Raw genomic sequence first — 12,806 nt, 5'->3', positions numbered from 1 at the left:
ATCTAGCAACAGGTTGGAAAATATTGATTAATGGATTACCTACCTACAAATAAAAAAGACTTGATGAAACATTATTTACTTGCTAAAAATTGCGCATAATAATTACTTCAACAAAGGCAGCAATACAACTGAACATCTGATTCTGCTTCTGTTTGCTGTACGCATCCTTATTGCAACTGATTTCACCGAGCCTTCAATATGATTTGATGACCTAGCTATGTCACAAATGGAATAATATTCCGTAAGGAATTATGAAAACCTTGAGCGATGCTGGCGGTTACTTTGTGACACTCATTAGAGAATCACTGTCAAGAAGATACGCTATCACAAATTCCATTAGCAAGCAAAAAAAGAGATATCATAAAAGATTTATCAAAACGAATCTCTTGTTTGGTTCAGATTTATCAGACCACTCGAAATCATCTAATATAATTCAGTAATACCAGCCCAGCACGTCTACAACTCATCAGACTTTAAACGCAAGGGGGGCATTGTGAGCGGCAGCCGCTGAGCAGTGAGTGAACCCCGGCCAGCCCAGCAGCCGCCGGCTCCGCCGCCGCCGCCAGCGCCGCGGGGCCGTCTCCGGTTAACCCGAGACCCAACTATCATCAACCGAATTGGAGATGATAATTTTATTCAGCAGATAGGCACCAAGGTGCTAGTAACTGGTAGACTTAAATACTACTAAAATAAATGGCTTACCTAACATAACAAAATTAAATGATACTACTGTTTTGTCCTGGATCAGGGTTATAAAATTCCATTTTAAACTTAACCATGCCAAGTTGGAGTACCCCAATGTAGGTCACATACTACACCTGAGGGGAGTAGTAGGTATATTCGACAACTGTACAAAAGCCAAATTATAGACATAGATTTATTCTAAATTTAAAGGAATTAAATAAATTCATTAATATGAACTATTTTAAAATGCAATACTACCACTGACTTTACATAATTAATTATATAACAATACATTTTATTATGTGAAAACCTTAGATTTGAAAGACTCCTATCTTTTATTACCAATTGCTGAAAATGGATGAATTTGGCTTCGTTTGTCATGGAACTCCAAGCACTTTAATATTCAGTTGTTTGAATTTCTTCGTGATCGATCGTTTTTGTCTTACATCCGCATGGTGCCTTTTGTCTTTACAAAATTATTAAAAGCAGTTTTACACTTTTTGCAATCACTCGGCCATCTATCTGTACCAATACCTGTACCAATTTTTATGTATTGGAACGGTCAGAATAGTGGATTAATATTCAAACAACGGGAGATTTATAAGAGCAACTAGGGTAGGAGGACAAAAGATTTTTTATCTAATCAAAATAATAATGTTACCTACATTTCTAAAATTTACATTTAATACGATAGAAATTAATTTAACTTAACAAAAGTGCAAGACACTGGTAATGCTAAAAACTACGAAAAATATCATTCCAGTAATTTGCTTCATTCTTGGGGTTATTGACCTCAGCGTGCCCCGCCGTTAAAATTACGGCTGGATGTACACGAAGTTACCGGGAAAAACATCTTGGCACTCAATTACTCAAATAACTACAATAAACATCTGCCAAGTATTTAAAACATAATTTAGCATAGTGGAGACTGGAGAGATTACATTGACACAGCACATCATGTACCCTGCAATCAAATGATTTGTTTCGATGCCTCAACCACTGGTCAACCTCAACCGCAATCGCGCATCGTGTAACAGCCATCGGAAATTGGTCCCAGTTACAGTTACTTTTACATTTAAATACCCTGGAATTGCTCGCTGCACTCTATGATCTTGAAACATTTGCATCTCACCTACTTATTAAGAATAGACAATACAACGGTTATTGCCTAATAAAAAAAAAAGGGGTAGTATACAGCACACTTTAAATAATACTGTTCGAGAGTTATGGAATTGATCAAATATAGACACTATGAATGTACTATGAATTTAGCAGACTACGCATTTACAGAAATTACATTACCTTTTGGTATTCCAGAATTCGTCTTATTTGCAAGTACATTTACTATTCAAAATCACCAATGTTCTACGAATGCATCTTGGGAGTTAGACCATATTTCCGAAGTTATTGATACTTTCACATTTAATGTAACTTTCTAAAGTGTCATACAAAAAAAAAAAAAAAAAAAAAAAAAAAAAAAAAAAAAAAAAAAAAAAGAATGGCGCTAAGGGCATAGTAGTAGTACCATTCTGACCTACTACCGTGGTACCTATTGTGGTCAAAGCTCCTCGTTTCAAAAGTCATACGTTTCGAACCTAACAAAAATCTGTTGTGTTCGCCCTTCAGAGTTGATCTTCCTCTCCATGCGGATTTAACCCTGATGGTCGGCAACTTATCAGGCAATCGCAGTTGAGGCGAGGCGCACCTACTAATTCTCTGGATATGTTAATGACATCTTTCTCACATAGTACATACTAATATTATACAATATACTTCAGGTCTAAAATCATGGTTGTAATTCCAATTCAGCTCATTTATTGGAATACTCAACGGACAAATTAAATTATTCGTGTTAGTTACAGTACAGTACTCTCAATGGTTACCGTTTGACTTTTTCTATACTGTTATATCAGGATATTACTACTAATGACTGTATTAAACGTTTTCTCAAAAGCGTGTTTCGCCTCAGACCGCCTAAATATGACACTACTTGGTATTAAATTATCATTTCCCTGAAATAATTTACAGTTACCTCTTCTAGTTCTGGTTTCTGCACATATAATGAATACTCCGAGTTTATCTAATAATATTACTAATAATATTTTATTGTATCCAGACTAAATATAAATTAAAGTCGGTAGATGAAATTGATGAAAACATTAAAACCGGACTCGATTAATTTTATCAACCATTTATTATTGTACCTATTCCTATATATTACCGTACATTATGGACAACCTTGTAGGTACTATGCCCAGTATTGCCCAGCCTCAACACTTAAATCTTACATTGACAGGACTATTGGTATACGCACAGATGATAATCTTTTTGTCAGTTACGAAAAACCACTTAAAAAGTGGTAACTCAGTGGAACTTCAAATTTGATAATATCGATTTTTATAGCGCTCATAATACCCGCCATACGGGCTACGTCTGCGTCCACCGGGCTGGCGTTAATTTATTAATAATAATTTAAAATTTGTAAGTCATTCGTAAGGCTTGCAAGCTGGTGGACCGAATCTTGTCAAGTAGGCATTTCTTAAATATTAGACTAGAAACTTACTTAATTTAACTTTTTGTGTGATTGTGATTTTGTTAACTGTTCGTTTCAAAACCATCATTAATTATTACGAAAGTAAACAATGTTTTGTTTATTTACTAAAATACCTTGAACAAGTTAATAGTTTCTACGGTTGTAATTTTTTCGATGCTCTAAACATCTGCATGTAAAACATAATCATCTTCGGGAGAGATACGAAGTATAATTAAGAATCAAACGAACTTACCTGTGATGTTTGATATCTAATTATACGAGTGTCTTGACCGAAGATGATTACAGTCCCACCTCACCCGAGAATAATTACCCTTAACCGATCGAAAAAATTTGCTCTAAAATAATGACAAGAAATATGGCGGACCGCGGAATGTACTACGGTGCTGAGGAGTCAAAACACGTACTTTATTATATTTAAAACTTATATTTTTAAATAAATATTCTCTAAAAGTGTGATAAGGACGGCATCATCCCAGGTACTGCTGCATGTAAAACATAATCATCTTCGGTCAAGACACTCGTATAATTAGATATCAAACATCACAGGTAAGTTCGTTTGATTCTTAATTATAACGCAGAACGTGGATGTTTATGGAAAGGCTGACTTTTTAACTGAAGTTGTGGTGGGAAACAGTTCCCTCCGGCTTGTTTCCCACTAATCTACGAGTGTCAAATTGCCTTGCGCATTCTAAGGCGAAATGCTGAGCTTTAGCTTTACCGGGGAAAGAAACGCTTAATTGATCCTAAATTCAACTTCAACAAACATTTTCAAAAGTTTTAGCTGAACCTCTAACTATTCTAACATTTTATATCCAATACCTAAGTCAAAATTTATAAAGGCAATTCGAATTATTTCATAAAAATTGATTTTATGTAACAATCACTACTGTTCGCAATATTCAGTTAAATAAACGTATTTTCAGGTTAATCAAACAAATTAATAGTCCATCACAAAACTGCAATGGAAACCAATTTTTCCGGTTTTATTTAGATATGGGAAATGTTGCTGCTAGTGCTTATTTAAAGATTTTTTTTTTGTAAAATAAAATTAATTTGAATTATTTTTCACAGCGTTTCAAATACCAGTAAGTACATAGTTTGTATCAAATTAAATACGTTAATTGGATACCTTAAGTACTTTGTGCATGTTATTTATAGTTTTCGCAAAGTTATAACTACCGCGCAAACACACTTTTTTGCCCGGAATACCTATATCCGTGCAAAGCTGGGACTGGTTCTAGTGATTTCATATTTTATACTGCAACATCACAGTACCTACTAGTACGTGCAGTGCACGTTTACGCATACGGATCCGAATTCCGGTGTATTTAGACTCTAAAGCAAATGCATAGAATATCAAAAAGGCCTGTGATGCGCCTACAGCACGTTTCAAATTAAATTAAATTTCGTCGTGCCCTAATAGTTAAACACCATTCTAAAACCATTAGATACAGGCTTTAATTAACCTGAATGCCCGCTAAGCCGTGATCCGTTTGAACCATTTCAGTCTATGGAGGCTCGTGAAGACTGACACTTTATACTGTGACAGTTATAAACCACACGTGAGAATAGAAGCAATATTTACTAGCACAATGCAACGTAAAACTAAAGTTCATTTTTCATATTGTCTTGCTTCTTTGAACCCTTCAGATGTGTGCTCAAACCGATATCTGGGGGCACGGCAGTGCCCCCGCCAAGTCGAGCGCGAAGCAAACACTGCCGTACCATCCTTTACTGGAACCATTTCGCCGCATTTTCGGGCCCCTATTTGAGAACCTCTGGATAAGACCAGAACGCAGAAATTTTCGTCATCTAGTAAGCTATAATCACATACTTAAAATCCAAAATTTCAAGTCTGTGGGTCATTTAGTTCCGAAGTTAAGCGAAAGCAAAGTTTCGCATTTATGACACTCACTCACTCACTGATGATCATCAAAATAGAACTAGTACTTCCCATAAACTCAGAGAGCTGAAATTTGGTACAGAGTTAGGGTTTAATGGCCACATAAAGGGAAAACTATAAAAACTAGGAAAATCGAAGATCTGGAGTAACACCACATTCATAATCAATACTACTAGCGCCACACCGGCACCGTGGTGTTCGCCTGTACCGCTCACCGCTAGATGGCGCTCGCACTTTGAGCGTCGATTTTCTGCACCGCGGTGTCCAGATTTTTTTTCCTTTCTAGACTCCCCCGTCGATTAAGTTGAACGTTGTGTAATTTGAATTTGGTTGATTTCTTTTATTAAATCGCGAGGTTCGCTAAGGTTAAGTTAATTATTAAAACAATTCTGATTCGTTGTCCATTTTAAAGGTCACTGTGTTTAATATCGTAAAAAAAATGTCGATAATATTAAATGACGACGACATTAAATAATTATGCCACATTCTACAAAAAGAAGTGAAATCCCACCAAAAACATTCTGTAAAAAACTAGCCAAGTCTCGATGGAGCTGCTTGTTTATCTCTAAAAAGTAATGAAATCTAGACAAAGTCGTGCCAAGTCTATGGTTCTTTACTGCGATTTCTTTATTATTATAGTTAATGTTGTGTGACTTGGCCGTTGAACAATCTTTATTAAGATAATCAATAATCATGCATAAGTATTATTGAAATTCGCAGCTTTATTAAGCCTACAATAATTGACTGGTTATTAAATCAACGTTTTCCAAGTGGCAATTTTCCATCGTCAATGGGTAGCGGTTCTGGCAACAGATTGGTGCAATGGTGTCATGGAGCACCTGGTTTTGTACCCTTCAACGGCCAAGTCACACAACATTAACTATAATAATAAAGAAATCGCAGTAAAGAACCATAGACTTGGCACGACTTTGTCTAGATTTCATTACTTTTTAGAGATAAACAAGCAGCTCCATCGAGACTTGGCTAGTTTTTTACAGAATGTTTTTGGTGGGATTAGTTTTTCTATTTCAATTTTCAATGCAAGTACCTAAACTCATTTTGAATCTTGCAGTTATTCTGTCTGTGTATCATATCATCTTGAAGCTGTTTCTGATAAGACAATCAAAGTTGAAACGGATATGTCTATATAGATATTTTGCAGGGTTTCCCTTTGATATAGAAAATGCATGTTTGTTATTTCCTTTTCATACTCGATTCCTCAGACATGGGACGATAGAGTTTCCTTCCGTTCTATTTATTAATTTGATCTTGCTTATTTTGAGTATATTTTCTAAGACACGTATTAAACACAAAGTTCATGTAGATATTTTTAGCGCACCTAATAGTGTAAAACATTTTATTTTCATAGTTAGCAAGTACGGCGACGGCGCACTAAGGTAAACATAGTGGCGTCTTAGGTAGTTGCAATAGGGGCTATTTTATAAGAACATAGTGAAGTCTGATGTGCTGTTCACTGTACAACAGTTCGCACACCGAGAACATCCATCTTAGCCAGCCGCGAGCCAACCAATATGCTTAAAGTCGGCTAAAGGTGAACGCACACCTACTATCTCCGCCGAGCGCTCCGCAAACGGAAAGAATTTTCCTCACCAATTCATTCCGGATGCAAGGCGGAAAAGTATAAGCGCATCACTCATATGATTTTATAGACGGAACTAACAACCCACTCAAGTTCTCCCGGATTGGTTTTTATATGTGTCCCGGCCCGGAGATTACTACGGTAAACACATTAGTGTTATAATTTTTTATAAAATGTTCACTCTGTATTCAATAGTAAATGCAAATCCTGAAATTCAATGATTGCTGCAACGTCTAAAGTGTAGAGAGGTATGCATCCTCCTTTATTGTTACTTAAACATCAAATAAAATCTTCGGATTTTTATTATTACTTGTAAAGTCTTATGTAAAGTATTATAATAATACATAAATCTTTGTTGATTATGTTAATACTTCATGCTGCGATAGTAGGTAAGTACGATATTGAAATTCTTAATATTGTTAAAATGTAAATACCTACTTAACTAGTTTGCAATTACTGAACTGAAGTAGGTACCTAGCGAAGTCTCTCACTTCATGAGATAAACACTACGGGAGGAAGTTTCAATGACTTATTCTAAAATACCTCAATATCCAATAATGCCGATTAGCATAGGTACATACTACTTAATTCTGAAGATTTTAAAGAAAAATAAGAATTCTGACAACACAAAAGAGCTTTTGATAAGCTTACTTGCAAAATAAACGAATTTAAATTTGATTAAAAAATCTGTGACTATTGTCCATGGTGACTGGCGGCCCGATACGAGAGTATTAGGGGGCGTCCATAAATTACGTGAGACTTTTAGGGGGGGGAGGGGGTCAACAAAAACCTCACTAAATCTCACGTGGGGGAGAGGGGGGGTCTCAGGAAATATCACGTAATTATTTCCGCAAGAAATAGAGAAATAGAGTTTGCCAGAAAACTGGGTTTAAATCTTAAGTAAAAAAATTGGCCAAGTGCGTGTCGTGCCACGCGCAGTGTAGGGTTCCGTAGTTGTCCGTCGTTAACAAAATATATTTCAGAAGCAAGCAATTACTTCATCTAAACTCGCTTTTAATATTTTCTTCTAAGGAATTTTTATTTGATATGAAATTTTATAATACATGAGTTAAATGACTATTACTCTTAAACTAACTGACCTACCCTAACCGTTATAGTTTTCTGGAAAGTTCATAAAAAGCAGTATTATTATGAATTTTTCCAGATTTTTCAAGCCAACAGTCTAGTTTTTAGAGTGGGGGGACGCCCTGCTCGAACAAAAATTGGCACTTTAAACTTTAATAGTTTGCAAACGGACCCCTAAATCGAAAAATAGTCTTTGAAACCCCCAAGTCATCCAACGATATCCTACACGATGGTGTAGAAGATGAAAAAAAATTCATCCCCACTTTACATGTAGGGGAGCTACCCTAAAAAAATGTTTTTTCAAAATTGTATTATACTGTTTTGTCTAGTGCCAATAGTTTCCAAGCAAAACCTCGGACAAACAGACATATCGAAACTATAAGGGTTCCTTGTCAGGACTACGGGACCCTAAAAATTATATTTTCTATGATGATAATGACATTTTATTCTATACCGTCTAAACAAATAAAACAAACAATGCTACCGTCTGCATGTGTGAATACTAAAATGCAGAATAAATAACGAAATTAAGAAAATTATAAAACAAGTTTTTTTTATCAAAGTCGCGTAAAAAATGACATGCATTAAATGTATGATGATTGTACAGCGTCCCTAGCAGATACTTTCAAGAACTAAAATCTTTAACTTTATAGATCTTTTTCATGCACTCATTAGCGAGCGACAACGGTAAATGCAAACTCGCACTAAGCACACAAAAAAACCTTTCTCAGTTAAATTACTCCAAAACTATTAAATTTGGTTTTTTTTAACATATCGGTTACACGCAGTTTTAAATTAAATAAACCGAATTGAAATGTACGTGATAGTTTATAGGATAGTTTATGGTTTGTGTAAAAATGTGTAATCAATGTGTAAAGATAGCGTGTGCTTTATTTGTAAAATCATTACACAGAGTTTAGTTAGAGCATTTATATCTTGTTTTATGGGGTAAGTGAGTCTATAAATAGACACCTAGTTCCAGTCTTCTGCTATTTAGCGAGTATTTTAAGACCGTTGCTGGAGCGTGACAATGAAGATCTTTTATTAATGTTTAATTTGTGGAATCGTCGAAAATCATCGCTTAGCCTTGTAAGATAAGAATTAACTCCTACACATGTTTTTAAAGTAATTAGAAACCTGTACTTAACAGGCGAACACAACCCAGTGCCTACGCAAATGTTGTAGCGTAGCTATTTTGAGTGAGAGAGATTTTTCGTATGTCACAACGTTTATTTGATCGAACAATGTTCACAAAGTCTACAAATTGAGAAACTGTTTGCCCTATTAGAGTAGGCGCACACCGTTGATTTTTAGTTGGCCGATAGTTGTGCCCGATTTTAAATTGTATGAAGAATCGGCCAAATCGAATCGGCGTAGTGTGCGCACTCCCATACATGCCCACTGATGAACTGCCCGACTAAACTATCGGCCGATAAAAAATCAACGGTGTGCGCCTACTCTTAGTCTTACTAACAAAATGGATTATTCCGGATTTTCCGAAGGTCTAATCTAACTGAACGGTTTTTTTTATCAATCGAACCAATAATTAAGCAGAAACAAAGGCTAAACTTATTAATACGGTCTGCCCCGCTTTAAACCCATTTACAAAACTTTACAAACGAATATCATTTATAGCGTTTTTGTTTTGTTCATCACAAGCAGCGGAGTAGAATAACGCAAACTTTAAAATCTAGAGTCCATTTGCTTCCTGCTAATATTCTAGAATAATCTTGACTCGTCCATGGGGACTCGTCGTAATTTGTTCAGGAAACTTCATAAAGGGAACACATTAAGTTAATTATGAAAATGTAATTTAATAACGGAGATTGACATGGTTATGCTGGCAAAGAGAATTTTACTTTTTGTTACTCGGTTGCATTGCATCGACATTTGTGATTTTAATTTTTAATATTTAAGTAATTATTTCTTATTTTGTTGACTTCACTGAACTTGCAAAGCATAAAGTAATTTTAATACAGAATCATGTAGAGAAATCTGCCTAAAAACCACAGAATCTCGTATGTACCTATATTACTTTATTATTGGTTTGCAATGCATGTAACTATATTCTCTTGGAATTTAATTTGCCTTAATTTAGTAAACGTTAAATTCAAGTGACCCTCTTTATTTGACACATTGATACTCATTTAAACTGTAGGTACAACAATACTGAATTACCTCTACATAATCTATATCTATAAAAGCGAAAGGTCACTGATTGACTGACTCACTCATTACGAAATCTCAGAAACTACATGTGCTAGAAGTCTCAAATTTTGCTGAAACTGTTGATCCCGATGAAAGCTCAGAAATAGAGCTGAAAAGCTTCACAATTGTCAAGAGACGTAGCCAACTTTATACTGCCGGTCAATATTCACTGCTCCCAATAGGTGAGTGATAAGTGTATTTTAATAAAAATACTCATTTAATACTCATTTAGTTTTTGTAAGTAGGATTTTAAAGCTTTTACACGTCCCAAGTATGTATTAATTTAAAACCCTAATGTAAGTACTTGGATAGCCGTGAATTCACTGTCCATCCGAGACAAAGCATTATTTTATTTCAAAAAAATTTAGGACCTAATTCGACACTGCTTTGCAAAGAACAAACACCTAGTTATTAAATGATCTATTATTGCAACGTTTGATAACTTGCAGTTGAAGCCAGCGGTAATCAGAAAACTTTATTTGTTAGATAGTTTGATTGTGTTATACATCAGATAACTATCTGAAACTTTAGCACTAACCATCGAAAATAAAATAAGTACTTACAAACCAAACAACGATAAAGTGTAGTAGCTGAACTGCTTAGCATGAATGTTACGACTGGTTGATCTTAATAACGTATGCAATTCATGAATTTTCGGGCAAAATCAAGACGCAGATAACTTAAATTGTTCCTGTTGCCAAGCTTGTTCCAAGGCCAACCGGTTCTGGCCGTGATGTCATGGATTCGATTCCAGGGTTGACATACAAGTTTATTCCTAACATAGTTCTTGTTAGTATTAATGTGTCCGTCAACCCGTATTTGGCAAACCTAATGACAAATATGGCCGCGTATCGGCTTTGATAGCCAAATTGGAATATTACGTGCTTATCTATGAAATTATCGTGATATTGTTTGTATGTAGAATCCGAAGAGAACTCTATTTCAGCACAATCATGTTCGGTTTATAATTCAGGATACAATAGCACATTTTGTAAATTCTGAATTTATTTAGTTCTGAATTTGTAAATAACCACGTTAATCCACCACGTAATTACGTAATTTATTGTAATCTAATCTAATTAGGAACCAAATCCCGAATTTTTCTCTTGAAGAATAATTTTTTTTGGTAGTTACAAATGATCGCGGTTTACCTACTTAAATAATAATGTAAAAACTTTTTAAAACATCTTGTAGAATTACAACTAATATCAAGAATTATGAACATTATATTTTCATAATAAAGCTACGGTAATATGAGCAATATACAGCACTAAATAATACCTAACAACTATGTTATAACTTTTAAGTCTCTGAAATTCTGTCGACAACTTCAGAAAGCTAAGCGTGTTAGGACTTAAAGCTCATCAATGTTGATTCCATTATTAGTTGCACTTGTAAACATTAATTAATAAGATTTAACTAAAACGACGTTATGAGAATAATACTATCATGGCGGACGCGATAAGAACTGAGACTGATACTGCTGATACCTAATGTTTAATACAGATAATTGTTTTCGCAATGCTTCGGCAACACGCGGCACTTATTTCAAAATTAAAACTATACTAATCAAACCATTATTTTATAAAATAATCTGAATCTCCTAGTTCAGTTCATTCGAATTGACAAGTTTCAAAACTTTTGTAACGTTGCGGCCACGGTTGCGGCGCACTTTGGAAAAGCTCGAGTCTTTCAAGTATTTGACGACTCTACACGCCTCGTTTCAAGTTAGACTTATCATGCAGCTTGAAGAAATAAACCGAAAATTCTATATTAAAAAAAACTCTTATGAATGGGCTTCGGACCGCCGTCACCACAGAAAATAGCATAGATTTTAGCGCGGAACAATAAGAAAGAACTAAAAGTTCACTTCGGATTACCTATCCAACATTTTCGCACAGCGTGTTCCCTCGGTAAGTTTTGAAATCAACGTTTGAAAATAAATTATTATAGGCCTGAACAAGCCGCTTTTGCAACATAAACTTTCATGTTAGTTCGCTTTCGTCGGACGAGCTTCTACATTTATTTATAATGCCATGCAAACAAGACGTTAAAAATAGGCGCGGACGGATACAACAAACCGCGGAAAGTTCAACAATACTTACAGCGCGTGAGTGTCGCTGGGCACCCTCGGGACGGCGACCAGGTCTTGCTGGAGGCAGCGCACGTTGTTCCGGACGCACTTGCATTTCGGGGGACAAGGTACGGATTGGGCAAAACTTAAAGTTGAGAAGTTGAAAAGTAGTAAAAACTTAAAAAAGTATATAGGCCTCATGTTGGAATTGAGGGGGAATGGTGGAGGAGAAGTTTAAAAGTGGTTCTGGAAGTAGTGGGAAAGTTTGGTGGGTCGCGTACGGAGGTCGGAGGGCGAGCGCTCACGCCGCGTGCTGCCGACTGCGACTGGCGAGTGGCGCCGTGCGGACCGCGCGTTGGAGTGACGGGAGCGCCGCCGAGCGCTGCTTGCGTTGCGAACGCAGCCCGCCAGATGCTCGGCCCTGCTTCCACGAAAGATAGCGCACAGCACGATTGTGACCCCTATGTCATACGGGTTAAGAGGACCACTGATATCAACGTTATTGTTAGCATTAACCAAAGAGCGTCTCATCGAGTTTATCGTGGAGTACAAACAATCGTAACTTATTAAGAATTAAGATCGCCGTCCGTTAGTAGCTTCGAAAGCTTTAAATATTCATTTTTACAAATCTCAATGGAAATGTTCCTACCTTTAAACTGAAGAAAAGTATGATTGATTGTGCTTATAATAAAAAATC

The 12,806-nt window shown here is 35.9% G+C and overlaps 1 protein-coding gene across 1 annotated transcript in view; it reads right to left on the bottom strand.

Annotated features, from left to right (window-relative positions):
• LOC135086499 (peroxidasin) overlaps positions 1–12,457 on the bottom strand; it is an 81,851-nt gene extending 69,394 nt beyond the window's left edge. Inside the window, exon 1 of the mRNA XM_063981220.1 lies at positions 12,141–12,457. Within this exon, the coding sequence (XP_063837290.1) occupies positions 12,141–12,310 (170 nt within the window). The 5' untranslated portion in view covers positions 12,311–12,457. The remainder of the gene's footprint in view (positions 1–12,140) is intronic.
• Positions 12,458–12,806: the final 349 nt, after the last annotated feature.

The sequence above is a fragment of the Ostrinia nubilalis genome, chromosome Z, assembly GCF_963855985.1.
Source record: "Ostrinia nubilalis chromosome Z, ilOstNubi1.1, whole genome shotgun sequence".
Lineage (NCBI taxonomy): Eukaryota > Metazoa > Arthropoda > Insecta > Lepidoptera > Crambidae > Ostrinia > Ostrinia nubilalis.
The sequence above is the reverse complement of the archived record's forward strand: the minus strand, read 5'-3'. Positions and strand labels throughout refer to the sequence as shown.